This window comes from Aspergillus puulaauensis, chromosome 5 (assembly GCF_016861865.1).
Source record: "Aspergillus puulaauensis MK2 DNA, chromosome 5, nearly complete sequence".
Taxonomy (NCBI): domain Eukaryota; kingdom Fungi; phylum Ascomycota; class Eurotiomycetes; order Eurotiales; family Aspergillaceae; genus Aspergillus; species Aspergillus puulaauensis.
Window position 1 is genome coordinate 4,065,441 of NC_054861.1, and position 13,259 is coordinate 4,078,699.

At 48.5% G+C, this 13,259-nt stretch overlaps 6 protein-coding genes across 6 annotated transcripts; 3 read left to right on the forward strand and 3 right to left on the reverse strand.

Moving 5' to 3' along the window:
* Positions 1–558: 558 nt before the first annotated feature.
* On the forward strand, positions 559–2,007 carry APUU_51591S (TDT family transporter; the record flags this gene model as incomplete). Its single annotated transcript, XM_041706716.1, has 5 exons — positions 559–719; positions 771–1,139; positions 1,193–1,489; positions 1,546–1,831; positions 1,885–2,007. 5 exons carry the CDS (start codon positions 559–561, stop codon positions 2,005–2,007), a joined length of 1,236 nt encoding a protein of 411 aa, XP_041559074.1.
* A 561-nt stretch (positions 2,008–2,568) lies between these two features.
* APUU_51592A (uncharacterized protein) lies at positions 2,569–2,879 on the reverse strand (the record flags this gene model as incomplete). Its single annotated transcript, XM_041706717.1, has 2 exons — positions 2,569–2,602; positions 2,686–2,879. 2 exons carry the CDS (start codon positions 2,877–2,879, stop codon positions 2,569–2,571), a joined length of 228 nt encoding a protein of 75 aa, XP_041559075.1.
* Positions 2,880–3,623: 744 nt separating this feature from the next.
* Positions 3,624–3,800, reverse strand: APUU_51593A (uncharacterized protein; the record flags this gene model as incomplete). The annotated part of the gene is made up of 1 exon (XM_041706719.1): positions 3,624–3,800. One exon carries the CDS (start codon positions 3,798–3,800, stop codon positions 3,624–3,626), a length of 177 nt encoding a protein of 58 aa, XP_041559076.1.
* Positions 3,801–4,172: 372 nt separating this feature from the next.
* APUU_51594S (glutathione S-transferase family protein) lies at positions 4,173–5,013 on the forward strand (the record flags this gene model as incomplete). The annotated part of the gene is made up of 3 exons (XM_041706720.1): positions 4,173–4,321; positions 4,381–4,586; positions 4,640–5,013. 3 exons carry the CDS (start codon positions 4,173–4,175, stop codon positions 5,011–5,013), a joined length of 729 nt encoding a protein of 242 aa, XP_041559077.1.
* An 823-nt stretch (positions 5,014–5,836) lies between these two features.
* Positions 5,837–7,336, forward strand: APUU_51595S (flavin-containing monooxygenase; the record flags this gene model as incomplete). The annotated part of the gene is made up of 1 exon (XM_041706721.1): positions 5,837–7,336. The coding sequence occupies one exon, from the start codon at positions 5,837–5,839 to the stop codon at positions 7,334–7,336; it is 1,500 nt and encodes a 499-aa protein (XP_041559078.1).
* Positions 7,337–8,021: 685 nt separating this feature from the next.
* On the reverse strand, positions 8,022–9,619 carry APUU_51596A (fungal specific transcription factor domain-containing protein; the record flags this gene model as incomplete). The annotated part of the gene is made up of 3 exons (XM_041706722.1): positions 8,022–8,744; positions 8,821–9,024; positions 9,071–9,619. 3 exons carry the CDS (start codon positions 9,617–9,619, stop codon positions 8,022–8,024), a joined length of 1,476 nt encoding a protein of 491 aa, XP_041559079.1.
* Between the last annotated feature and the right edge of the window lie 3,640 nt (positions 9,620–13,259).

A 13,259-nucleotide genomic window follows, 5' to 3' on the forward strand; every position in this document is an offset into this window, starting at 1 on the left:
GCTAAAGCATGCCTATCCTAGACACCTGAATTCAGAAAGACAAGAAATAACTCACGTACATTCAAAAAAGCACTGTCTCTGTAAGGTTACTCTGGGTAATCATTTCCCTGAAATCGGCCAGATCGGTCGACAGCTTTCCTAAGGTTCTCCGCTCAAGGCCACTTGATGCCCCTGGTCTTCAGTGTCTGATTAAAATGTGAAATCCTTCCTGGCAGGTCTAGAATCCAGACAGGTCGTGGATATTCGGTAAGCACCCAGCTCAGCTGAACCAATTGTGTATTGGAAGATTCGTACCATTGAGCATCCCCATTGGTTCGGTGGGATGAGCCGGCACATATCCTCAAAGAGCGGGCTGTCGGCGGCCGGGTGTGCCGTAGGTACCGGCGTTCCACTGGTACCATACTCTGCCTTCACATCTCTTTCTCGTAGATTATCTTTCGGCCGACATTGTAGGATAGCCGGCTTTGGATTCGGTTCTGCTCAGGCTTTTTAACCCTTACCTCCCACTTCCTCTCACCTCTATCACTGCCTACCATTGATTGATGTTGAAAACTCAATATGGCCCATGCTTCCATGCTCCACCAGGTCGCCTCGATAGTCCCAGAAACTCAACAGGTTGCCGATCAGAAAGAGATGCCAACAGCAGAAATCCCAGAGACTTTCGAGAGATCGAAACACGATGTCGGTTGGCGCAAGGTTGTCCGGAATTTTACGCCAGCGTGAGTCACAAGAGACGATGCTTTAGAATCAGATACTAACTGCAACGCAAGCTGGTTCTCCGTGAATATGGGAACAGGAATCGTGTCAATCCTCCTCAACACTCTCCCATACAACGGACAGTGGCTTTACTACCTCTCCATCATCATTTTCGTCTTGAACGTGGCGTATTTCACAGTCTTTCTGGCTGTTACTCTCCTGCGCTACATCTTGTATCCGGAAATCTTCAGGGTTATGGTCACTCATCCAGTTCAATCACTCTTTCTGGGTACGTTCCCAATGGGGCTTGCCACAATAATCAATATGTTCTGCTTTGTTTGTGTATCGCGCTGGGGTGATGGTGCAGCCTATTTCATTTGGGCAGTGTGGGTTTTCGATGCAGTGGTATCGGTCCTGGTTGCTATAGGAATACCGTTTCTACTGTATTGGTCTCTCCCTATTTGGGTTTGCTTCTCTGTTAACGCCAAATTCACAGAACAACGAGGAAGAATGGACTCGACCTTTCCTCTATGACTGCTGCTTGGCTTCTGCCAGTCGTCTCGTGTGTTGTGGCGGCGGCGTCGGGTTCCATTGTTGCAGACGTTTTGCCGGACGCACAACTTGCCCTTGCTACTATCCTGGCAAGCTATATTCTCTGGGGAATCGGTGTACCTCTCGCGATGATGATCATGGGTATATATTTGCAACGCCTGACGTTTCACAAGCTTCCACCGAAAGGAATGCTTGTAAGCGTGTTTCTCCCCCTGGGTCCACTTGGACAGGGTAGTTTCGGGTAATTCGGCCTGAAAATAAGGGTTATCCATCTTATCTTCTGACGGAATTTTATAGTATCCAACAACTTGGAAAAAGTGCCCTGACAATTTTTCCAAAGACGAGTACCCTGAGTGCTTCAACCGGTGCAATATTCTATAGCGTCGGAGTTTTGATCGGAATCTTACTATGGGCCTTTGGCCTGGTTTGGCTCTCCTTTGCAGTTGCGACGTTGATCAAGTCGAGGAAATTCCCTTTCAACATGGGATGGTGGGCTTTGACCTTCCCATTGGGAGTGTTTACCACTTCCACCTGCACCATAGGCCAGGAGTTGCCTTCGCGCTTTTTTTCAGTGCTTGGGACAGTAAGATTTTTTTTTTTTTAATGATAGCAATGATGAATACTAACGAAGGCTAGATACTCTCTGTCATGGTTGTGATTCTTTGGCTGGTGGTTAGTTACCACACTTCTCGCGGCATCATCCGGGGTGATATTTTCGTTGCTCCTTGTCTTAAGGATCTGGGAAGAGCTAACGTCTAATCTGGCGAATGTGGCCGGGGAAGGGGAGAAGTTCCCGAGAAGCTTTCATGTAAAATAGACAGAATGTGTATGTCTGTGACACCGAGGTTCTTATATGTTGGCAGTCACATTCACCAAAAAGTAGTTTTGCTTGTTTCCCTTGGCTTCCATTACGGCTTACAGCGCCAAGCATTATACTGGCCTTGCTTGAACTTGCAGCTTATAGTGATAGCTTACTCTGATAGTGTGGTCGGCCTTAGCCGTTCGGCCCGTCCTTTTGGCCCACCTTGGCCGAAAGGTTAAGTGGGCCACAGCCAGCCACAGATACTCCTGACCAAACAACCGGGCTCGGGAGCTGAACACCGCAAAGAATAGGGATCAATAATCATAGTAACTAAGTTGACAACCGGAGGATTTATCACTCCAAGGAGGGTTGATTGGTGCAGTGGCAAAATCCCAAAACCGCTCGATCGAATGCATGATATCGGATCAGAGCCTATTTATAAAATAACAAAAGAAAAGTCAAACTACCATTGACAGGTTTAATATTAAAGAGATGCCGCCGATATAATGAGTTCTGTCCTAGCGTGCGTGAAAGCAGAGAGGGGGGTGAGGCCTATATCGTGTTAGTGTCATGGATCCCGCATGGCATGCTGCAGGTCGAATGGCATGCATGCGGAATGCCACCGGGGTACCCACTTTTTGCTGTCTGGGAATTCCGAGTTCTTCTGCCGCAGGGTTTCAAGCGCAGGCGGGATGAAAGGGATTACCACACCGGATATGAGGTAGCTCATGGCAACCGCGCGAGCCGTGCGGCTACGGGGGCGCGGCCGATAGCCGGAGAAGTGCCGGACAGAAGGGTGAGCGAGCTGAGCAGCTATACTTACAGCCATGGTAGATGGTGGTTCGTTGTAGAGTAAGGTAACCTTGAAGAGTAGACTAGGACACTGGTAATAGTAACTTAAGGGGTATAGAGTATAGAGTATAGTATTGAACAGAGACAGGGTATATAGTAGATTATAAACGTTGATATAGGTATAGTTCTGTCGAGTGAACACCGAATAAAAATTATTTCAGAGTTAAACAATAATAGACATGGTGTACTTCGAGCCAGCTATGGCAGAAAACCTCGGGGGCCAAGGCTTTTAATAGATACAGGCCAAGCGGGTGAGGCAACTGCGGTGTATCTTATTGGAGTAGATGGTATTTAGGCGTCACCGTGTTCGTGGAAGTGGATTCCGTAGGATCATAGAAAGATGCGGCAGCCATGACATCGGATCTAGCTACTGTGAAGTCCCGTATTTACAGCCATCAAACCTTCTGGTCGGCTGTGCTCGGCTCTGTTGGAGTCGGCATGGGAAGACATGCTCGTCATTAGCTGACAAACCGAACTAGGTGTAATTGAAACGCGGTGCTCCACAGGTTCGTGTCGGAGTTTGCCACCAACATATTGACTTGTATAGTTGTATATCCAGTGTGGAAGGTGGGCACCCCCCGAAATAGGCCAAAAGGCGTCTGGTTTCGTACCTCATCCTGATGACACGCGATGGATCGTTGGGTGTGGCCAGGAGAGGAGTGAGTCTAGGCCAGCTTACATAGGGTTCCTCATAGATACATGCTCAGTCCAAGCTAGAAACTTACCTCGGGATGATGTAGAATACACTCTTCACATTCAGATCCATAACCTTCGAGAACATCTTCTCGGGGTGGGTATCGAACTTTTTGCCCCAGTCTGCGCCGGCATTGGCAAACAGGATGTCGACATGGTCTGTGGTTTTACAAATTTCAGCAGCTAGACGGTCCAACTCGTCCATGCGGGAGCTATCAGCCGGCAGTGAGAGGGCTTGGGCGCCGGGCCGCTTGTGAGGCAGTGTATACGGATACTCCCGACCAAGCGACCAAGCCTTGTCTCGGCAGTCGGCAGCAGCGTGGTTCCAGGACACCTGGGGTGCTAAAATGGGGACGAGTAATCACTGTCCAGAAAATAGTTAAGGTAAAATCAGATCACTGATGATTGGAGTAATGTAGCTGATAGATTAATCTCCGGAAACCGCGGGGATAGAAAGCTCAATACTACGAAGTCGCGGGCTATATGATTCCCCCTGCGCTCTCTAGTAATGCTCGCTGGTACCCTCAGCGCCAGCTTATTCAAACCTACCTCGCAACCCTCTACTCTCCCATCCACCATGTGCACCTCCTCCACCATCTCGCCTGACATAACCCTCTATACCTGGGCCACTGCAAACGGCGTGAAGGCCTCCATCACCCTGGAGGAGCTCTGCCTGCCCTACAAGACTGAGCCGATCGATATTGGAACCAACATTCAGAAGGAGGAGTAAGATATCCTCGGAATCCGCATCAGAAGCCGTCCTGCTAACGACGATCAAAAAATAGGTGGTTCTTGAAAATTAACCCTAATGGCCGCATCCCTGCCCTTGTCGACGGTTCACAGCGCGTTTTCGAGAGCTGCTCCATTATGCTTTACCTCGCCGATAAATACGACACCGACCGCAAGATCAGCTATGCGCCCGGCACTCCGGAGTACACGGAGCAGGTATCCTGGCTGATGTTCCAGGTGGGCGGCATTGGTCCCATGCAGGGTATGTTAGCAAGAGATAATGGAGATCTCGAGCTTATCTAACTATTATTATAGGCCAAGCAAACCACTTCCGACTTGCCGCTAGTGTCCGATCTGACTACGGCATCAAGCGGTACATTGACGAGACCAAGCGCCTTTACTCGGTCCTAGAATACCGTCTGAAGGAAAGCCCTTACCTTGCAGGCTCCAAGTACACAATCGCCGACATCGCCAGCTACACGTGGGTCATCCGCAGTCCTGAATTACTGGAGATCGATCTATCTGAGTTCCCAGCTCTCAAGAAGTGGGTTGATGAGATCGGCAGGCGGGCTGCGGTGCAGAAGGGCGCGGACGTGCCTCGCCTTGACCGTACAGACGAGCAAAGGAAGGAGTTCATCCGAAACGCTCGCGCTAGGATTGATGGAATGACCAACTCGGATAAGAATTAAGTAATTAGGATATATTTTTTATATTAGCCTGTCATGAAATATAGTTTTTAACCAGGTGGCACCCTGCTTAATAAGATAAATAAAAAACGATCAATAGAGTAAGGTACAAATTTAATAGAGTCCCAAAGAAAACTATAGGCTATTATTACTAACAAAGTCAGAAGAAGCAACAAGTACTGTCTATCCAGGGACATAGTCATTTCGTCTCACAGGCAGCACTCGAATTGGGAGATTTGTTCCAAACCCTCTGCAGTTTCCTCATCTGACTTTTCCCATTGACCAATGGACCCTGGCCACTGACCAGAGCGCGTTGACACTTGGGGGAATGGATACCATGGAATCATAATATGACGCGGGAGGCATTAAACACTAGGTAGCTCCTTAATGCCGAGAGAAGATATGTTTGCCCTAGAGAGTGGCCCATGCGGCCTGACAGATAATCTGTCAGGGCAGCCGACGACAGCCGAACAGCACCGAGCCCGGCCGGCCCTAAGATATTGGTTTCACACTCCTATCCTATGAAAGACCAGAGGGGAAACCGTTGACCCTTCCTGGATTGGGATGTGGAGACTCTCTCGGCTGCATCTGGAGAGTCAAGGTATAGCATATTTTCGGCATCGGAGACTAGGACGAATCCCTCTCCCCGATCTCCCCGCGTGAGGAAGGACACACGGATATGGTACTATACAGGATGCATTGCGAATCGATCTCCACTGCACCCATTGTCGCGTCAAAACCGAGGCATGTCAGTTCTTTTTTTTAAGAAACGTTGCGCCCCGTTTCTGATGTTCATCCCCACTGCTTCTCTCCATCCCATTTCAACATGAACGGCCACGCAACTGCACTGTCAGAGTCGTGCTTCGACGTGATTATCGTTGGTGCAGGTATTTCGGGCATCAACGCCGCCTATCGCATCCAAGAGCAGCTGCCTAACTTCAGCTATGCGATCCTCGAAGCTCGCGAGGACCTGGGTGGTACTTGGGACTTGTTCCGCTACCCTGGCATCCGCTCAGACTCGGATCTGTTTACCTTCGGCTTCGCCTTCAATCCTTGGAACCACTCCAACCCCATCGCAGAGGGCTCCGCGATCAAGCAATACATGCACGACACCGCCCGGAAGTATGGTATTGAGGAGCACATCCTATTCCGTCACCGTCTGTCGTCTGCCGGCTGGTCTACAACCGATAATACCTGGTCACTGTCCGTCGATGCGGACGGTTTACCCAAGACCATGACCGCGCGCTTCGTGATCTTCGGCACCGGCTACTACGACTACAAGCAGCCCCTGCAGGCTAAGATCCCCGATCTGGACAACTTCCAGGGGCAAGTGATCCACCCGCAATTCTGGCCCGAGGACCTCGACTATAAGAACAAGAAGGTCGTAATCATCGGCAGTGGCGCCACCGCGATCACTCTCCTGCCCAATCTGGCCGACGAGGCGGCGCGTGTGACAATGCTGCAGCGTAGTCCGACGTATATAAGGTCGATTCCCAACCGAAGCAGCAACGGCAGGCTATCCTACCTGCTGCCATCGGGCATCTACCACAGACTACAACGCGAGATCTGGATCCTAAGAACGCGACTCTTCTTCCTCTTCTGCCAACACTTCCCCTCTTTGGCGACATGGATGCTGAAGCGAGCCGTGAAACAGGAACTCCCCGGCCACATCGCCTACGACCCACATTTCAAGCCCTATTACAACCCCTGGGACCAGCGAATGTGCGTCTGCCCAGATGGCGACTTCTTTACCAGCCTGCGCCTTGGCAAGGCTGACGTCCGCACCGACACCATTAAAACCGTGACCGCGAAGGGCATCACCCTCAACGCGGGTGAGACGCTCGACGCGGACATCATCGTCACCGCGACAGGACTCAAGCTGCAGATCGCCGGTGGCGCCGCGTTAAGCGTGGATGGGCAGAAGATCGACATCAGCTCGAAGTACCTGTGGAACGGAGTCATGCTGCAGGATCTTCCCAACGCCGCCTTCGTGATCGGATACACCAACGCTTCGTGGACACTGGGTGCCGACGCCACCGCACAATGCATCACCCGCATTCTCAAGACACTCGAGTCGCGCAAGCTCGTCGCTGCCATCCCGCGCGTGGACCCCCAGCTGAACCTCCAGGAGCTTCCGCTGCTGAAGCTCACCTCGACATACCTCAACGCCGGTCCCCGTGTTCTGCCTCGCGCGGCGGATCGGGGTCCTTGGCAGCCGCGGGATCACTATGGCAAGGATATTCGCTTCGCGAAGAAGGGGAACATTGACGATGGGCTGGAGTTTGTGCAGGGCCCCAGTCTGCATTTGCGAAAGAACGTGGCTTGAGCTTGTGCATTTGGTTTGATGTGATGACACTTTACTTCTGACTATCGACTTGGCGCTTTCATATGCGAGAACATCAGCACTGTATCCGAGGGTCCGGTCCATTTGAGAGTTGTCCTCAACGCACTCAAGATCACCAAGATTCTAACCAACGATGGTCAAAGGATTCAGTCCCAGTACCTAGGTCTATAGCATATAGTTAGGATGGATTAAAATACCCTTGTTGACCGCGGTTTCCCATCAGCTTCAGCCAAGAGTTTCTGTAAGTTCTCTTCTCCCCAAGTTCTTGTTATCTTTATTATGTCTCGGTTCTCTGATGCCCTGTCCTCCTCCCCCGGTGGTGGCCCTTCAGATAGCCTTCAATACTACGTCCCCGACGATATGTTCTCAACACGCTAGGCCGCTACACCAAAAGCGATGCATGGCTGGGAGTGTATCATCCGTTCAAAGCATCGTGACCTGATAACTGCGTTCACGAGATCTGATAGATGATACTGTTGGGCGGTTGTGGCGTGTATTAGACTTATCTTGGCTTCCCCCGACCTCTCCTCTTCACTCCTGCAAGCTTAGCATATAAAATGAAAAATACTCTTCTCAAAGACTCAACTGATCATAATTATACTCCAATTTTGGGCGACTCCTCATTAATTCTTGTCACATTGACAGCGGTAGTAGCAGAATAAAAAAACTATGCTACACCGGGAAACGTAAATCGAGAAAGGTCCGAGAACTCTTCAAAGATCCGGCTCAGGTCATCGTGCGCGGCCATGGGAGTTTCCACCCCTTGGAATATATGCCCAGCATGAAGTTCCCACAGCGAAAGCCTTGGTGACAGCGAATTTGGAAATGGGAACAAGTCGCGGAAGCTTAGAATATCGTACCCTTCGCCAAAAAAGACCGTTTCGCGCGATTCCAAGGTTGTTGCTGTATTTTGGACTTGGCCGCTGTTGCGTGAGGTTCGGAGTCTGTTGATTGCGTTTAGGACCACTGTTGCCCCCGGAATTCTTGCTTGAAGCTGGTCCAAGCATGAGACAAGAATGTCAAGCTCTTCTGAGCAGTGGCTATCCGATTCTAGTGAGCACTCGGCGGCGTTGTACAGAAGCTGCGGTATTGCCGCCACCATTAAAAGCCAATTGTGTGTACCAAGAAGATAACTAAGGTCGTCCCTGCAATCAATCTCACTGTATAGGCAGGCCATGCATGAAGAGGCGACCAGCGATACAATGTTCGGGGCAGATGTTATGTCGTGGTCGTTGAACAGGTGAAAGTATGATATAATGGTTGCAAAGTACACAAGGTGTAGTTCAAAAGCATCTCGTCGGTACGTTCGATGGCCATTGGCGTCAAAAATGCGAATAGTAGTTGGAAGATTGCGGATCCAATCTTTCAAGGAACAGAGGATATCCATATACTGTTATAGCAGCACAGGTAAGCATGAAAGTCTGTTTAAAGTAATAAACACACTGAATGACTCAAGGCCCACATACCTGTGTTTGCACATCTTTGGGGGACCGCGATTGGAAGTCTAATATACGAGCCAGAATATTAACTATCTTGGCTAGCTCGATGAAAAGCAAGGATTGAATATCAGAAGCCTCGAAATCTTCTTCTGTGAGGGGTCGAACGTCAAACTCATTTTGTTTGATGCATGTAGGCCATCCAAATGCAGCTGACACAAGTGTATCTTGAATCTTGATGTCATTAGTACGAGTAAAGTTGGATTTGAGGGATACACACGAAAAGGGACCATGCAATCCTGCGTGCGATTCCTGGGTTGATAAAGGCCACACATATCTCCTCGCGGTGCAGACCCATTTGCTGTAGCAGTCTTATTGCTATGCCTAACCACTGCCACGGGGAATCAATGTTCAGCAACACAGGGCCAGCGATGTTGCGGGTTGAGAAAAGACACATAACCTTGAGAACTGTAATAGGGTCCTGCTCGTGGCTGGTGTGAATAAGGGTCTTGGCATTGAAATAATATTTCTCATTCTCAGCCAGCAGATCCGGTCCCTTGGGATGCCGTAGGATGGTTCCTACCATGCAAATCGCTTGTTGAAGAGCGACCGAGGGCCTGCTAGAAGATAAATCGGCACGATCAACAACAGGCAATCGATGGAAAACATGTTGGAAGTAGGCGTCGACGTAGGCATTTAATAAAATTGCCGGTGGTGGTGATTTAGGGTCTATTATTGTCAAGATCTCCTGGTTCCTGCTCTTTGAGGTGGCTATTATCCGGAGATAGTTTGGGGGAATACTAGGAGCATCATGCAGCATGTAGGTCATTCCGCCAAGGTACTGTCTATATAACGCTTCAGGTACTGGAACACCAGGCTCGTGGTCTTGTTGCTCGCGAATGGTGGACACTTTTGGAGTCGCTGGCTTATCGGACTCTTGACATGCTGCTCTGTTAGGCCTTGGAGACCTCGCCGCTCGCCTTGCATATCTCTCTTTAACAGTTGTTCTTCGGTTAGGACGAGGTCTTGGAAATGGTCAGCAATCCTGTAGCTATCTTACCATCTCATGATCCTTACTGGCAGGCCAATCCATGTTTATAGCAGTTCGAACAATTGCCCTCTAATTGAGTCTGCAGGTCACACTTGACCTTGCGCGCGTGGCACTGGCAGCATACAATCCTTGCCCGATCACGAACACCTTGAAGGGATTGACCGGAGGTTGCCATTATGATCAGAGTTATGAGTTTATGCAAATGGAAAGGGCAGTTGGAATCATTCATGGCTAAATATGAACGGAAATGCTAGGAATGATGCAATACTGCCTTTAACCAAAGTGTATTAATACTAATATTTAGTCTTAAAATGCGGGGTCATTACCGAGGCTTAGCATCCAGCCAATCCCTGTTCAGTGAACAGTGTGCACAGCCCGCAGCTGCTGTGATACAAGCAAAAGTTTCTGTACCCCTCACACTCCACCTTTACTCGAAAGCACACTGCCCTCACTATCTGCCTCGAAGCGCACCAGTAGTAGCTGAATAATCGCATGTTGTTTGCGCGTTGTACGGAGTATGGTGGATACAGGTCATGATTTCGGGGTCGGCTCAGCTGTATCCTGCGGAGTATGGAGGATCAGAGAGTATCTATCCTTCTAACCCCCCAGCGGCGGGCAGATACCTCTACGTGGTGCTGGGGACCAGCACTCTGGCAGTTGTTCTCGCGTCCTTCTGCCAGGGGAAGCCAAGATCTGTCCAGGCAGAAAGACACCTAGAATTTGGCCCGTGCCCTAAATTCCACGTGAAATTTATGTCTGTATTTATCTTCCCGCTTTTCTACTTTAGATATCTTTATCATTGAATATACGCACTACGTTCTGAAGGATAAAAGCGTGCACATAAAGTAGTGAAACACACTTTAATTAATATAAGGTACTGACGAAGTCCTTGAAAAGCACTTATCGAGTATTTAAATAGACAATTCTAATAGGCCTATGGCCCGTTTAACAAGTTCATAGATATGTATTAAGGATACACGGTAGACTATATGTATCCTAACCACTAAAGTCTGTACCCAACAACTGCTTCCCAAGTGCTGAGAAACTGAAATTCAGGGAATCTGCGGTTATTATACGCACTAGGGGTAAATTCAAATTCCATGCAGTCAGCTTTACTCGGGGGCGGGGGGCCCGCTTTTAAAGTCAATGTCACCTACCCCAACTCTCACATCAAGTGGGTGCAGTGCGTTCCGATTAATTTCCGTCCTCTTCACTCTTGTTCCGGCTGGCTGGTTCAGCTGCCGTCGGCTGTTGTCGGCTGTCACCCTCATCTCTTAGGCTTACGTAGTACGGAGTACTCCGTCCAGTGACACTTGCCATTCAGCAATAACGACGTATCGGGAATCCAGTTCGCGCGGGGCCTTAAGTAGTTGCGCTGGCAGATCTTGGGATCCTCCCAGTCATTGGTAGACTCTGTAGCCATAGTATTTAAACAAGGGATCGGATAGTTGGTATAGATGATGCGAGTAGTATGTAATCTTCGATCAATTCGGGTGCCGGGGGGTTGTCTCTTTGCGGGGCCAAGACACTGCATGTTCTAGAATCGCATTAAGATATTTCACCTCTTGCTCTCTGTTTTTCTTATCGGCTACCGTATTGGGTCATTTGATCAATTAATGAACTATCTACTAGTAATATGTGCCCGGCATATCTAACTCCGAACTGGCGATGTTCAATGACCGAAATACCCAATGTGCTGCAAAGCGTCAATAAGACCATCTCCTGCTCTGAGTTTACATTTCTCTACCAAAAATCCAAAGGCAGAAAATCGAACGTTAATCGACGACTGCCCCTGAAAAGGCTTTATATCCGGCTGCACGGTAGTATCAGCATGAGGAGGTTATTATAAGGTAGATTTGTTATCCAACCCGTTGGCGCGGGTTTGGAGCGGGTTGGCAGGTCGGGTTTAACAGCTCGTAAGTATAATATATAGAGTACACTTCAATTCTTCACGGACCCGACCAGGTATGTTGGACTTATTCTACCTGGTATTATTCCCATTCTACGTACGGAGAAAATCAAGCCGCAGGGGATATAAGGCTCTGGTCGCCGGTTCTGGTCGCATGCTCAGCACTCGGGTCTGTCGCCTATGTGCGAGTATGGTCTTTAAGTGTAGGTTGATTGAAATAACTGGTCCTTTGAGGATCGTGGAAATGTTTTCGTACTTTATTCTCTTGCCGCCCGCCGGCCATGATAGCAAGTCATCAGCGGTGCCGAGTTTATAGTTTTTGTTGCTATAGTTGTTTAGAGCTTAGGAAAAAATATGACAGTGAATGATCTGAAGGTTTTGTGCCCGTTTATAAAAGCTAATAACCCTCACCAGCCGATAAATATTTGCTTGCTTCTTTTCCATATTCTAGGCCTAACCTCTAAGTCTTAAGAGAGCGCAGGGCAACCCTAGTACAAGGCAACCTTAGCCTATAATACATGAATATGCTCTATACTAAGACTTATAAAGCACAGATATGTTATTGTTGATATATTCATTATTAAAATATGCTATTCTATCTACCATACAGGGTGGGCGGATTACCAGTGAAATATGTTACTAAAGTAAATATATTATATAATATGTATACGAAGACTAGTTGTGACTAGGGGTGCCTCGCGGGTGTACAGTTACTGCGAGGAGATAGAATATATCTAGCAAGGTGTATGTGAGGTAGGGTTTAGCTCAATAAGTAGATTAATGCTGAAGTAGAACAAATATCTTCGCCTGGTCCCTGAGTCTTGGTGTCTGGGTGGCTCTCTGGTCGATCATGCTCTTGATGATTCACTCCTTGTGGGTAATAAATAAATGACTGTACACGAACCAATAAGCCAGAACACCAATCACCTATATACCTAGGACTACCACCGTACAGTTCATTTCCATAGAAATCTATCTAGTCTCGGTAAACAGGGCTCTAAAATAATTCTGGTATAACCAATAGATTATTAGCCTACTCAGTCAAGAAGAGTCTATAATTTGGTATATTCAAGAAGTAGATAGTTAAATTGAATGCCATGCTCTCTTTTAGCTGGGTAGGGAGCGTATCTAGATGGGGTCGAATGCCCTAGCCATGCGAAAGCCCGACGCCAGATGGATTGATTCTACTTGTGTTGGAGCGGCAAGTTTTTTAAAGCGAGTGAACTAGGATGGATCAGCTGCGTGAATCTATCAACCGGACTCATTAGTCAAAACTAGCCCTCTCGCAGGAGGGTTGACCCTTTTGGTGCAGTGGCAAAATCTGCATTATCCCATCAACACTGGCGAAACAACCAGTCATTGCATTCAGTGGGAAGAGGCTCATTTAAAGTACCCATACCGTATGTTATAACAATACAATGACTACACAACACACGATTGTCCACGAGAGATCAGCAACAAAGGAGGTCATACACGGAGGGCACCTCTGTGCTAATTGGCGACATTGAC